The 13,529-nt window shown below is 39.3% G+C and overlaps 1 protein-coding gene across 2 annotated transcripts in view; it reads right to left on the minus strand.

Moving 5' to 3' along the window:
* Positions 1-9,683, minus strand: part of podn (podocan) — a 13,845-nt gene extending 4,162 nt beyond the window's left edge. Inside the window, exons 1-7 of one of the 2 annotated variants that reach the window (XM_034311702.2) lie at positions 9,546-9,683; positions 7,633-8,060; positions 4,833-4,926; positions 3,640-3,704; positions 1,406-1,515; positions 1,166-1,322; positions 650-765 (exon numbers count right to left, since the gene is read on the minus strand). In XM_034311702.2, the coding sequence (XP_034167593.1) occupies positions 650-765; positions 1,166-1,322; positions 1,406-1,515; positions 3,640-3,704; positions 4,833-4,926; positions 7,633-7,899 (809 nt within the window). In that variant the 5' untranslated portion in view covers positions 7,900-8,060; positions 9,546-9,683. Of the gene's footprint in view, positions 1-649; positions 766-1,165; positions 1,323-1,405; positions 1,516-3,639; positions 3,705-4,832; positions 4,927-7,632; positions 8,064-9,545 lie in introns of both variants that reach the window. The other variant, XM_034311703.2, reaches the window with a different exon arrangement.
* Positions 9,684-13,529: the final 3,846 nt, after the last annotated feature.

Consider the following 13,529-nt stretch of genomic DNA (forward strand, 5'->3'; position numbering starts at 1 on the left):
AATTCCAACTGAGAAAGTAAAAAGAGAGAGAGAGTGAGTGAGACAGAGCGAGAATGTTCATGGACAGGTTTTGAGAGTAACGGTATGTTTACAGGTTTTAAATAACCGGGAAAAACAGATTTTATCAGTAATTCTTACATGTAATGTTACATGTCAGTCAGTAATGAGTTTCTTTCAAAATGCATGATGTTCCTCTACTGAAGAAGAAAGATGTAATGGAAAATTGGAAGTGCATTTTTTTTTTAACAGAGTCGCTTTACTACCATATAATTAATTTGGAATTTTGCTAAGAAAACATGTTGCTCTGTGGCCAAAAGGACGATGCTGTTTTGAATTTGTGTGGTGTTTAGTTCTTCTCTATGGATGAAAACAACAATAAAAGAAAAGAGGGAGAGAAAAATAGAGAGAAAAGGAGAAGATAAGAGAACATTCAGCAAATAAAGCTGTGTAGACGGAAGCATGAGGTGGGAATAAAAGCTGAATGGAGAAACTCGAGACAGCGAAAGATCTGAAGAGATACAGATAGAAGGTGAGTTAGGGGATCATTGTTCATGATAAAGCATAACAGGAAGCTGAAGAGGATTCGCTAGCAGTGGGAGTGTTATGAAGAAAGAGAGGCTATGATCTTTCATTTCATACTGAATAAGACCTGAAAGTGGTGTTATCCATGCCGCTGTTGCTCAGGAGGTTGTTCTGCAGGTACAGTTCTCTCAGATGAGGCAGGTTCTCGAACGCACCTGTAGGAATCTTCTCCAGTCTGTTATTCTGAAAGAACATGATCATCAGAAAAGACTTTAAGAGGAGAAAGATAAGCCATGATTGTCTGTACTGGACAAATTATTGGCAAATTGAGAGAAAATTGGATTAAAAAAACAGTTAGCTGCAGTTTAGGTACGACCTTTAGAAGAAGGTAGCAAAATTAAAGACACTACCTTCAGTTGATAAGATGTTTTTGGCAGTATGCTAGCCCAGGTGCAAGCTAGCAAGCTGGATGTTAATTGCTCTTACCAACATCCTTCAAGTGTTACATTAGCTTAGGCAATAAGCCACATGGTTCAGACAATACCTTAACCTGTTGAGCTAAAATTGTTAAGTGTGGTGATAGACGACCTTCAGTTGTTAGCACGCAATCTGCTAAGCTCTGTGACTGGTTCATTGGCGCTACCTTTAAATGAAGACGGAAGAGTGCAGTTGGCAGGCCGTTAGGGACGTAGCGCAGGAAGTTGCTGGAGAGGATTAACACCTCCAAGTTGTGTGAACCGTTGAACATTCCCTCGGGTAAACCCGCGTCGGACAGCTTGTTGTTGTGAAGGTACACTGACCTGAAATAAGGCATGGCAACAAGTGTCCTCAGGAGAATTTACTCCATTCAGTTTATGTAGGAATTAGAAAGAGTCTTACGTACTTCAGTCCCGGTTTCTGGCCAAACGTGTAGGGGTAGATCGTGGTGAGCTGGTTTGCAGCGAAGTCAGCGCTAACCAGCTTTGGTGGAAGATATCTGGGTGCTGCCGTGAGCTATGAAACAGACTTTTATTTAAAAAAAAATCACTATTACCTTCCTACAAGGAAGAAAAATACACCTCAGTGGCAAGACAGCAAGAATAAGAGCAAAGAAACTTGGCAAAATAGACCATTAGGAGAAAGAACTGCAGCTAGCTAACAGCTAACAACCAAATGATTTATCCATGATAATAAATAGTAACAGTTTTACAGTGAATGATTGTTATCATATATATATATTTGGTCACATTTCTTCTTCAGTGATTACCCAATTTTAAAAAACATCCGGGGGACACAACTTATAATCTAAGCCTAATAAAAAAACAGATTAAAAAGTGTGAGAAATTGGTGAGGAGATATTTATTTAACAGTTAAAGAAGGAGTCTCCAGTGTCAGTGCTTTGTAACAGACAGATCTTCAGGTCTTCAGGACTTTTAGCAGAATTTCAAACATGACAAGCTGCGTTTTTATCTTCAAGATAAAGAAATAAAATGGATAAAAAAGTTAAAAATTTCATTTTTAGTAAATAAAATAAAATTGTAATCACTGGCATGTTGTTGAGTTATAAGAGGAATAAAACACTTAACTCCGCTTCATCACATCACAACATGGAAACTTTTTAAAAATGTTTTAGAGATATTGACTAAAGAAACTGGGATGTTAGTGCTAACGTTCAAATTCCCCCCAAAAATCCACTGCTTTTCATTTGAAAGTCTCTCTGTTCCAAATCTGCCACAAATACCAGGAGGATTAAGATGCCGAGCTGGTCCACGCTGCTTCGGCCCCGCCCCCCGCGGTCAGCGCTTTAAACCCTGCTGCCGTCCAGACATCAGCCAAAAGCTCAGGATGGGATGTGGAGCGAATCTTCTGCTCGTGATGGCGAGATGGACGGGGAATTGTTGTCTCACGACCAACAGAAACACCAAGCTTTATTTCCCATCAGTGAATTTCCAAACAAATGTGGGAACGTGTTCAGAGGTTTAAACAGACGCTGAAACTGGGACATATTTTGAGGCCGTGACCTGATTTTTCTTTTAATCTTCTGACTTCAATCAGGGCTCAGGAATGAGCTCCATCAGAAATGTTTACAATAGTTTTTGGGTTTTTTTTTTTTTTTTTGCTGTATTTGGATCATTACTGAGGTGTAACATCAGGCGAATGCAGTAGACTAGCTTTGTTTAAACAGCATCATTTTGCTGTTAAACAATCATTAGCAATAACCTAGCTAGTAGGCTAGCTCTACGTGTTAAGTTAGCTAATGCTAGCTCAGAGGGACCACCATGCTAACATTAGCTAGTTGGCTAGTTCAATCTATTCTTTAAAATTACAAATGAAATAGAATTTCTTGCGTAATCTTTTGGCTCAGGATTTTGTATTTGTACTAATTTCATTAGCATGAACATGAACGCATGAAAAACCCTCTAACTCAAGGCTAACTCTCATACTGAGTGCAAGCTAACGTAGCAAACACAGCTCGCTAGATAAGAAACACAAGATGAATTGCAACAGGTTAACTAGCTAAATGGTTTTTTTTTTACTTTTCACTTATTTGTAGCTGTCCCGTGAGTTTCACATCTTCCTTAACGAGCGTCGTAGCTCTGCTCACACTCTGAGACTTTAATTTCAAAAATTCTCACACTGACGCAACTTTGTCTGCCGTCTCTGGTCACAGTGGCACTGATTCATCAGGTTATGTGAAAAGATTCTTTTACTACATGCGATTTTTCATCTGTAACAGCAAAATGGTACAGTATAGATACATAAAGCTAGTTCACTATTGAAAAATTGCTAAACATAATAATGGGAGTGACTTCTGGCAGATTGTGGTAACAAATACAAATTTACAAAACTACAAATTTACAAAACTACAAATGTAAAAAAGCACAACGAACACCTTACAGCTAGCACGAGGCTAATGATGATATTGTGGGTTGAATATTGTGTTATATTGCGTACCTGATTATCGGCACATGTCTAATGCAGACAGATGTTTTGTTTTGCTAATTCTGTGGGGGGTTTTTTCTACAAAGATACTTTAATTCACTCTTTAAAATTAAAGGCTTTAAAATAGGAAAAGGTGCGTTGTGATGCGTTATTATTAGAAAGAGCATTTATTTACACAGCGACTTCTGATCTCACCTTGTTATTCGCCAAGTATAAGTAACTGAGCTGCTCCAGAGCTTCAAACCCATCATCTTCAAGGCCTGGAACCAAACACACACACACATACACACACACACACTTTGACTTACAATACCACTCAACACATCGCATGCTAAAAAAATAAAAATTACACCATGGTGCTGCTGAGTTCTGGATTGTGATTGGTCAGAAAGTGTTGATTAGTTTTCTAGAACAGCAGCTCTGACAGTAGCGCAGGTTTATATCCATGCGCTCGTTCTGATACGTTATCGTTTCTATAGTAACAGCTCATTCACAGGGACGTGTACAGCGAACGCTCCACTGTTGATAAACGGATTAAAAAATATGTGTAATCTTTGATATGGTGAAGTTTTCTATAAATTTAACAGGTATGGAAGGAGTTATCCAGTGTCAGCGCTTTGTAACAGTCAGAGGTAAAGCTGTAACTTCATCTTCAGGACAGAGGAGTTTACGCTTCTTTACGGTTTCTCAGTAACATGACAAGCTGCAATTTTTTTGTCTTATCAACTACAAAAGAGAGAATAAAGAGAGGCTGGTGAGGGAACGACTGTTTATAGCTGCTATAACGTAAGTGAGAACAGGAACTAACTTGTATCACGGACGTCCCACAACATTAAATGTAAATATAAACAAATGTACAAGAAGCATGACGTTATTTAATAATATATGATAAATATAATTTACTTTTGTGTGGTAACAGTAACTGTGCCAAGTGTTTTATTCTTTACAAAACACACTTTATGAAGTTACACCATGTAATCTTCAGTGCAAAAGAATCACTGAGTAAAAACGTTGTGGTAGTTTTGGAAACAGTTCCTTAAACCCGACATTGTGGATATTTAACTTAAGCAAAGGCTTATTTTCCTGGTATGTAACTCATATTTATATGACCTCGCTGTACTCCATTCACCACCATCTGTTATTTTTCATTTTTAACCACGCTCTTGGCCACACACACACACACACACACACATACACACACAAACAAACCCAAAAATCAATTTCATATGAACAAAATTGCAGTGAAAACGATTGTTCTGCCAAAACTGAAATATACGTGCTGCTCACTGCCTCTCAGCCTAAATGTAGTCATTTAGTCAGTAATAAAGAAGCTGATGTAGCTAACAAATCACAGAAACCTACACACACACACACACACACACTCTCACCCTCCGTGGTGAGCCGATTGTTCTGCAGGTTGAGCGTCTCCAGGTGAAGGAGCTGTGAGAGATCCTCCGCTCTGATCTCCGAGATCTGATTATTCTGATGCAGAAAAAGAAAAAGACAGAAAATTAAACGTCTTGAAATAAACCTGGATTTTAATGTGTCTGTGTTTATTTTTTTTTCCAGGAGCTGATGGCAGTAAATGTGTGAGTCCCTGCTGCTCTTTCAGACACTCATCGCCTCATCTCTTTGAGATGTACATGATGAGATTATGGTCATTATATACAGACGTACTTTTATTATGCAACGTGCTTATAGCACAGAATAGCACTTTTGGTAACGAGTGTTATTCGAGTGTTATTCTAGACATTAATGTTAATGATCTCATGACACACAAGGGGCATCATTTGCTCAGATAATATTCTAAATGTGCTCTTATGATTTTCAGGGCCACACTAGAACACTGGTATTTATTATTTATAGATGTTTACATGCACAGATGTACATAATGAACAGCCTAATCTTATAGCGAGGTGAATTAGAGCAGAGGTTCGAGAGACTATAATGGAAATGACAATGTTGATTTAAGTTACATTTTAATAATATACAGTACTGTTTTGTTATAGATGTTTATTTTCTGACTTCTACATTATTGATTCAGTACAAAACCATTTTAGATTCCAAACATTAGTTTTCCAGCACAAAATGAAATGTTACAGAAAAATGTTTGTATGTCAGTAAAGAAAGCAGCAGATTCCATAAGAGACACTTTTCAGATAAAAACATAATGAAGGCTGCTGGGTTTCGCTGCAGAAATAAGAAGCGAGTCGACAGTCAAAGTCTCCAGAAGAACTGTGGCTGCTTCTGCAAGATGCTCAGTAACACTTCCAGCTCATTTCCTTATAAAACTGCACACACTGCACCTCAGATACTGCTTTATTTATTTAAAGTGAAGGATCGTCACATTAAATATTGACTTTGTTTCATTTATTACTGTTTACTGCTCTTTATAGTATTTTTTTATGTAGAAACATTTAATTTCATTATTTTTAAAGACATCTTTGCTCTACAGCATTTCTTTGCATGTGCCTAAGACTTTTATTGCAACCTCATAAATAATAGGAGACAGAAGTTCATATCATGTGATAATTCTTAGCATGTAAATTGCAGCGTTAACTAGCTAATTCATATTTTGTGGCTGAAAAAGTCTTTGTCATTACATCTGCGTAAAATCTCTTAAAAGAGACAGTTATGTTGTCGGTAAAAGAAAATCACAAGAGGAGGAACTTCCAAGCACAAATCAGACAACAAAAGTTCCAGTGCTAAAGCGTTGTGTAAGTAACAGTGGGGAGAATTTATCCTTTGGATTAACATGCATGGACTTTGGCAAGGTCAAACCTCTTGTATGTGATGTTTGGAGCAACTTTCAAAATTTTCTTAAAAGGCATGTGAAAAACAAAACATGAAAACCAGGCCACAAAACCAGGAGAATGTTTCAAAGTGAAGCTGCATAGCTTAAAACAGCAGCAAAAGCTGGTCAGTAAAAAAAAAACCCACAGATTTCAACAAGCTAAAGTTTCACTTAAAGTTAGCCTGCTTGAAATGTCATAAAAATGTAGGTTGAAGGGATTCAGCTGATAAAAGTTTGAGAAACCCTGCATTAGAGCAAAATCAAAGTCTCTTATTTGGCACTTTACCTTCAACGCAAGTGACAAAGTGATGATAAAAATCAGTAGCATTTTTTGGACTGAGTAGAAGTGTTGGTACTGATACTGAAACAGAAGGGCTTAGTATTAATCAGGGGCATCACAGAACATTCATTTATCCCTGTTAAAGTCCTTGTGCTGAGTTTTACACTATATGGCCAAAAGTATGTGCACCCCTGGCCATTACACCCATATGTGGTTCTTCTTCAAACTGTTGCCACAAAGTTGGAAGCACACAATTGTATAGAACGTCTCTGTATGCTGTAGCTTTACAGTTTCCCTTCACTGGAACTAAGAGACTCAAACCCTGCTCCAGCATGACAATGCCCCTGTGCACAAAGCGAGCTCCATGAAGACATGGTGTGTGAAGGTTGGAGTGGAAGAACTCGATTGTCCTGCACAGAGCCCTGACCTCAACCCCACTGAACACCTTTGGGATGAACTGGAACACCGACTGAACCCCAGACCTCCTCGACATCCCAACATCAGCGCCTGACCTCACTAATGCTCTTGTAGCTGAATGAACACAAATCCCCACAGCCACGCTCCAACATCTAGTGGAAAGCTTCCCAGAAGAGTGGAGCTCATTATAACAGCAAAGAGGAAGAATGAGTTTTTCAACAAGCACATATGGGTGTGATGGTCAAAGGTGCACATACTTTTGGAAATATAGTGTATGTTTAATAGAGAGTGTGAAGGCTCACACATGAATCAGAACACATGAATTGCACCTTGAGATGGAAATGAAGCGTTCATGTCTCAGTGCTCGCAGAACTGAACTGCTCACACATGCGACAGTTTCGTTACACGCTCACTTCACTGCTCCTCGTGCTGTGTGTGCAAAATTCACAGCACCTGAAGAGGCACTAAGGAGTGTTAAAGGATTTGTGGAAAGTTGTTCAGTGTGGAAAAGCAGAATGTGGACCTGGTGATACTTCACTGAATTCAGGCTCCTGGGATCAGAAGATCGCCAGCTATCCACATCTGCCGGTCATGTGACCTGTGTGTTCATCTTTCCTTACCTTAATGCAGTTATAGGAGAAAAAACTGAGAAAAGAAAAAAGATCTAACACAAGTGCACACACACACATACACACACCTGCAGAGAGAGCTGGCGTGTGTTTTCTGGTAGCTCTTGTGGGAACTCGGATAAATTGACCCCGGCGCAGTCGACAGCTTCCTCAGCCATGCAGCTACACTGATCCGGACACATCGGCACCGTATTCCCCTTCCTGTCTCCTGTTCTCTCTGTTCCTTTATTCTTCTGCCCCGTGTGTTGTTCTTCCTGCTGGTGTTCAGGCTCGACTCCAAGAACGAGAGCCCAACAAAGCAGAAGTGCACATAACACACACCTCCTCCAGATCATCGCTAACACACCCAATACACACTGTCCTCTGGGCAAGAAAGAGTCCCACACTCCCGAATGTGTGTGTGTGTGTGTGTGTGTGTGTGTGTGTCTGGTCTGGCCAAACCTCCGAACCAGGCGATTCTTTGATGGAGGAACAGATCACACTCTTCTCTACACACCTGCTAGAAACAAAACTTAATTAATATCTAACACAATTGTTAACAAAACTGTATTATTATTATTATTATTATTAGTAGTAGTAGTAGTAGTAATATTAGTAGTGTTAGTAGTAGTAGTAGTGTTAGTAGTAGTTTGTGAGTTAACCTGTTTACTGTTGTGCTACTTTTTTGTGAGTTAGCTGGTTTACTATAATGCTAGTTTTGTGAGTGAGTCAGTTTGCACAGTAAACCAATAACAAAGACAGTATCAGATGGAGACTTTGAGCCTGGGGTGAAGTGTGTGTGTGTGTGTGTGTGTGTTACAGTAAGTCCAGGTGGTCTGTTTTCAGAGCGAGTGTTGAGGTCATTCTTTGGTCAGTTATGAGTTTTATTTCTAGAATCTTCTCTACATTCCTGCCATGAAGAACTAAAATAACTGAACCCTCTTTCCCAGGCTCACGATTGCCCAGATAAGGAGCTGGAGATTAAATTTTGGCCTGAAACGACAAACACACTGAGAGCTTTTTCGCCAGTTGTTTGGTTCACAATAGCGAGAGTGAGAGCTGGAGTCTGAAACACTGGCACCAGAACAGGACAGAAATCTTTTCTCAAGAGTCACACAGCTGGATGGAAAACATGAAAACGGATTAACTCTTCAGCCTTCGCTCTCATTTACACAAGATACACAGGAGTTTGTCTCGAGCTTTAAACTGTCCGAACATGACGAGGAGTGTGTGTGAAATCATTCAACATGAAACCAGGGGAAGTTACGTTCTCGTTTCCAAAATGTGTATTTTATTAAAAAACATGTATTGTTACTTACGGATGCTAGAATGTGACTTAGAATGATTACCCTGTTTAATGCTAATTTCTGAATTAATCTGTTTACTTTTTAGTTTGAAATGTACTATCTGTCTATCTATCTATCTATCTATCTATCTATCCATCCATCCATCCATCCATCCAGATAGCCTCAGGTCATGCTAACTCACTGTGACGTTCCTTTATGTGGCCAAAACAAAAAGCTGATCATGACATAATTTCTCATGTTAAAGTAGATGACACAATATTCACAACATTTTCGATATATCTGTCTTTCTCTCTGTCTTTCTCTCTCTCTCTCTCTCTCTCTCTCTCTCACACTCTCACTCTGCTGATCTCTCTGTGACTGTCTTGATAGATAGATAGATAGATAGATAGATAGATAGATCCCTGCATGTCTCTCTCTGTCTCTTGCTGTCTGTCTGTCTGTCTCAATAAACAGATAGATAGATAGATAGATAGATAGATAGATAGATAGATAGAATAATCTGTTCACAGTAAAAGAACAACAGGGTGAAAACATCTGAGTATCTGGAGAAATTCCACGTGTTCTGTGTGTCTGGAAAAGTGGAATGGATACTACAGAGCAACAGATGGAGAGAGAGAGAGAGAGAGACAGAGAGAGAGACAGAGAGAGAGAGAGAGGAAAGGAGGGGTATAAGAGGAAATATAAAGCTACCTTACCTCTCCGTCCTGCAATACTCAGATTAAAGTCCAGCTTTTGCACAGCAGATTTTAAGTCCAAATGCTTGAACCTGCAGCTCCACTCAGAACTGATCCATCGTTCCAGATGTGCAGACGGAGAGTGGGAGTGAGACAGGAGGAAAGTCCGGAGAGAGAGAGAGAGAGAGAGAGAGAGAGAGAGAGAGACAGAATTTCCACTACTGCTGTGGAAATGACAGTGTAACATGGAGCTCTCAGATGGAAACCCAGTTTCAGTGGCCAGTTAAAATGAGAAATGTGAAAAGTCTGGCTCAAATTAAACTTAAACAATAAAATATAATAAAAATACGGTTTTGTTTTTCACCTTAAGGCAAGACATCAGATGAAGAAGCAACAAGGCTGGCTATGACAATCATTTTTCAGATTTTTGGATAAATTTGATCAAATCTATCTTCATGTCTTATCTTAAACTGTAGGAATAACGTATCACGAAATGGTTATTTTTATTTTAAATCTTTAAGCTCCGCCCACTTTACAATCACATCGTGTCATACATCCCTGAAAATCTATATACCGGTTTCCTTTATAAACCTTATAAAAACACACTAAACAACATTGAAAACATGTTTAAGTCAGGTCAAGTGGCTTTATTGTCATATTAACCGTATACAGCTAGTTAGTACACAGTGGAATGAAACAACGTTCCTCCAGGACCAAGGTGTTACATAAAACAACACAGAACTACAAGAGATTAAACATTTCCACATAAAGTGCACGTGCAAAAAAGCACAAGACTGTACAATACCTACTAAAACACGACAACAGGCACAGTAACAGACTAGTACACAGTTCTAGTGTGAAAGTGTCAGATATAACAGCAGTGCAAAAGAATAAATATAATAAGTTGCTGTAAATGTAAACATAACACCCTATGACACAGTATTCAGCAGATAAGTTTATACCATAAATGGACATAGTGGTTATTGGGGTAGCAGCCAGGTAGAGGGTGTAAGTAGTGACAAGAAATTATATACAGTATTTTATAAATACTGTAGAAGCAAAAATGCAGGTAGTAAAAACAGAGATGTGCAAAAAATTGCAAAGAGAGTGGAATGGTGTACAGTTGAGTGTGTGTGTGTGTGTGTGTGTTGTCAGTCCAGTCTCTGGTCTTTAAAACTCTTGTCCTCAAAAATCTGTTTTTTTCTATATTCAGAACTAAAAGTCTCAGTTTCTCGATGTCTTGAGTTCATGAAAATTCATTCCTATTTCTAATTAGAAGGATGTTACAGAAGAAATTCCACAAATGTTGTTATATTTTTGGATTTACGTTAGATTTTATCCTGAAAAAATGACAAAAAAATGTTTTTTGTTATAACAGTTTCCTTGGTTAAACAAGAAAAAAAAATTGTAAACGTCTTTCCCTTAAGACATCCTCAAGGTGAGACAAACATTTTAGTTCCAACATCCAAATACTATATATATATTTTGTATGTTTTTTAATATGGACACATTTTATTAGATCAAGCTTCATTTGTATAAATAAATGTACTAAAGTTCCAGTATTTAAAAAAATGTTTGTAAGAATATCATATCAGCAATCGAAAATGATTGATTGTGATATTTATCGTTCTTAAAAAATTAGCCTGTTATTCATGTAGTTTAAGTCGGGAGTACTGTTGCTAGGCAACTGGGAAATCTGCAGGCAAAATGTGAGCTAGCTAATGACTGAGGTTAATAATTTAGCTAACTAAATCTTACATATAGACACACAGCGGCAGCTGAAACGAGACAAAATCATCTGGAACATCAACATTTACCTCAGACGTGTTGTTAATTTATTAAGAGAACATTGGTACAGCTAAAAGTACCCTTAAAATTATAATTTTCCTATGAAAACTAAGTCATTAGCTAGCTCAAGTTTTGCCTGCAGATTTTTCGGTCGCCTAGCAACAGTACTCGACTACTTGAACAACAAGTTTTCCTGTATTCGACTCAGGATTACGGTTTTATCTTGTATACTGACAATACGAAGACTCAGCAACAGCGGAAATGAATCCAAATTGTCAGGAAGGTCAAAATTTACTTCAGATGTATTAAGAAAATACTCAAAAAATGTCAACTAAAATGTCTTCACATTGTCTGTATACAAGATTTACTTAGCTAAATTATTAGCCCCATTCATTAGCTAGCTTATGCTTTGTCTGTAGATTTTCCAGTTGCCTAGCAACAGTACTCCTGACTTTATCTGAACAACTAGTTTTTCCTGTATTCACCTCAATATTACTGCTTCATATCTTGTATACGGACAATACAAACCCACAGCGATAATGGAAATGAGACAAAATTGTCGGGAAGGTCAACATTTACCTCAGATGTGTTGGTTATTTATTAAGAAACTACACCTAGCATCGACTGCTAACTGAATCTCCATGGGTTCTGCCATATTGTTCATTCAGAGCTAATAGAAAATCTTTTTTTCATTCACACTGCTCTTGTAAACACAATAAGCATGATGCTATCTGTGCGTAGCATTCCCCCAGCTAATTACATTTACAAATGATAAGAAATGTGATTTGTCAGCTCAGTGATTAGCACACAAGGGAAGTAATGCGAGAGAGACTGAAGCTTGAGCGTTTAATGATTGAGAAAATGAGGCCGTTTGCAAAAAAGGAAAGGCAAAAAAAGAAGGAAAAAACTGTGATTTAATGTCTCACATGAGTGATTCGTCATCGTAATTCTCCTCAGCTGCTTTCAGCACTTACTTTCATGTCCAATTTCACTAACAAGCTTCACTGAGTCAGAAATTACACTCTGCCCATGACTTCAGTGGAACAAAAAGGTGTTTGAAATAATGACCAACTCACTACACTGGAAAATAACACTCAGTAGCACACTACTCCATTACCATACAGGCTACATGTGGGCGTGTCCCAAACCACACACCCTATTCACTATATAGTGCACATAAACACCATCATCACTCCACTGTGGGCATGTCCCAAACCACACACCCTATTCACTATATAGTGCACATAAACACCATTGTCACTCCACTGTGGGCGTGTCCCAAACCACACACCCTATTCACTATATAGTGCACATAAACACCATCGTCACTCCACTGTGGGCGTGTCCCAAACCACACACCCTATTCACTATATAGTGCACATAAACACCATCGTCACTCCACTGTGGGCGTGTCCCAAACCACACACCCTATTCACTATATAGTGCACATAAACACCATCGTCACTCCACTGTGGGCGTGTCCCAAACCACACACCCTATTCACTATATAGTGCACATAAACACCATCGTCACTCCACTGTGGGCGTGTCCCAAACCACACACCCTATTCACTATATAGTGCACATAAACACCATCGTCACTCCACTGTGGGCGTGTCCCAAACCACACACCCTTTTCACTATATAGTGCACATAAACCCCAGTCCACTGTGGGCGCGTCCCAAACCACACACCCTATTCACTATATAGTGCACATAAACACCATCGTCACTCCACTGTGGGTGCGTCCCAAACCACACACCCTATTCACTATATAGTGCACATAAACACCATCGTCACTCCACTGTGGGCGTGTCCCAAACCACACTCCCTATTCACTATATAGTGCACATAAACCCCAGTCCACTGTGGGCGCGTCCCAAACCACACACCCTGTTTACTCTCTAGGCCACGTAGTGGAGGAAAGCGTGGTGGTGTTTTCACAGCTGCAGTTTCTGGAAGCGGCGGCGTCGGGCAGAACTCCAGCTCGGTCTCTGAGTGAGTCACGCTGGAGGTTTGAGCAGAAAATCAGGATTCTGTGATTATATGAGGTTTTTTTGCAGCATCTGCTCCACATCAGCCGTGTAACGTTCCACTGCAGAGCTCCAACTCCTCGAGCACTACGCTTCCTCTCGCACTCTCAGACTCCGCCCCTTCATGTTCACACGCTCAGACTCCGCCCCTACATGCTCACACTCTTAGACTCCGCTCCTTCCTC

The sequence above is a fragment of the Pangasianodon hypophthalmus genome, chromosome 16, assembly GCF_027358585.1.
Source record: "Pangasianodon hypophthalmus isolate fPanHyp1 chromosome 16, fPanHyp1.pri, whole genome shotgun sequence".
Taxonomy (NCBI): domain Eukaryota; kingdom Metazoa; phylum Chordata; class Actinopteri; order Siluriformes; family Pangasiidae; genus Pangasianodon; species Pangasianodon hypophthalmus.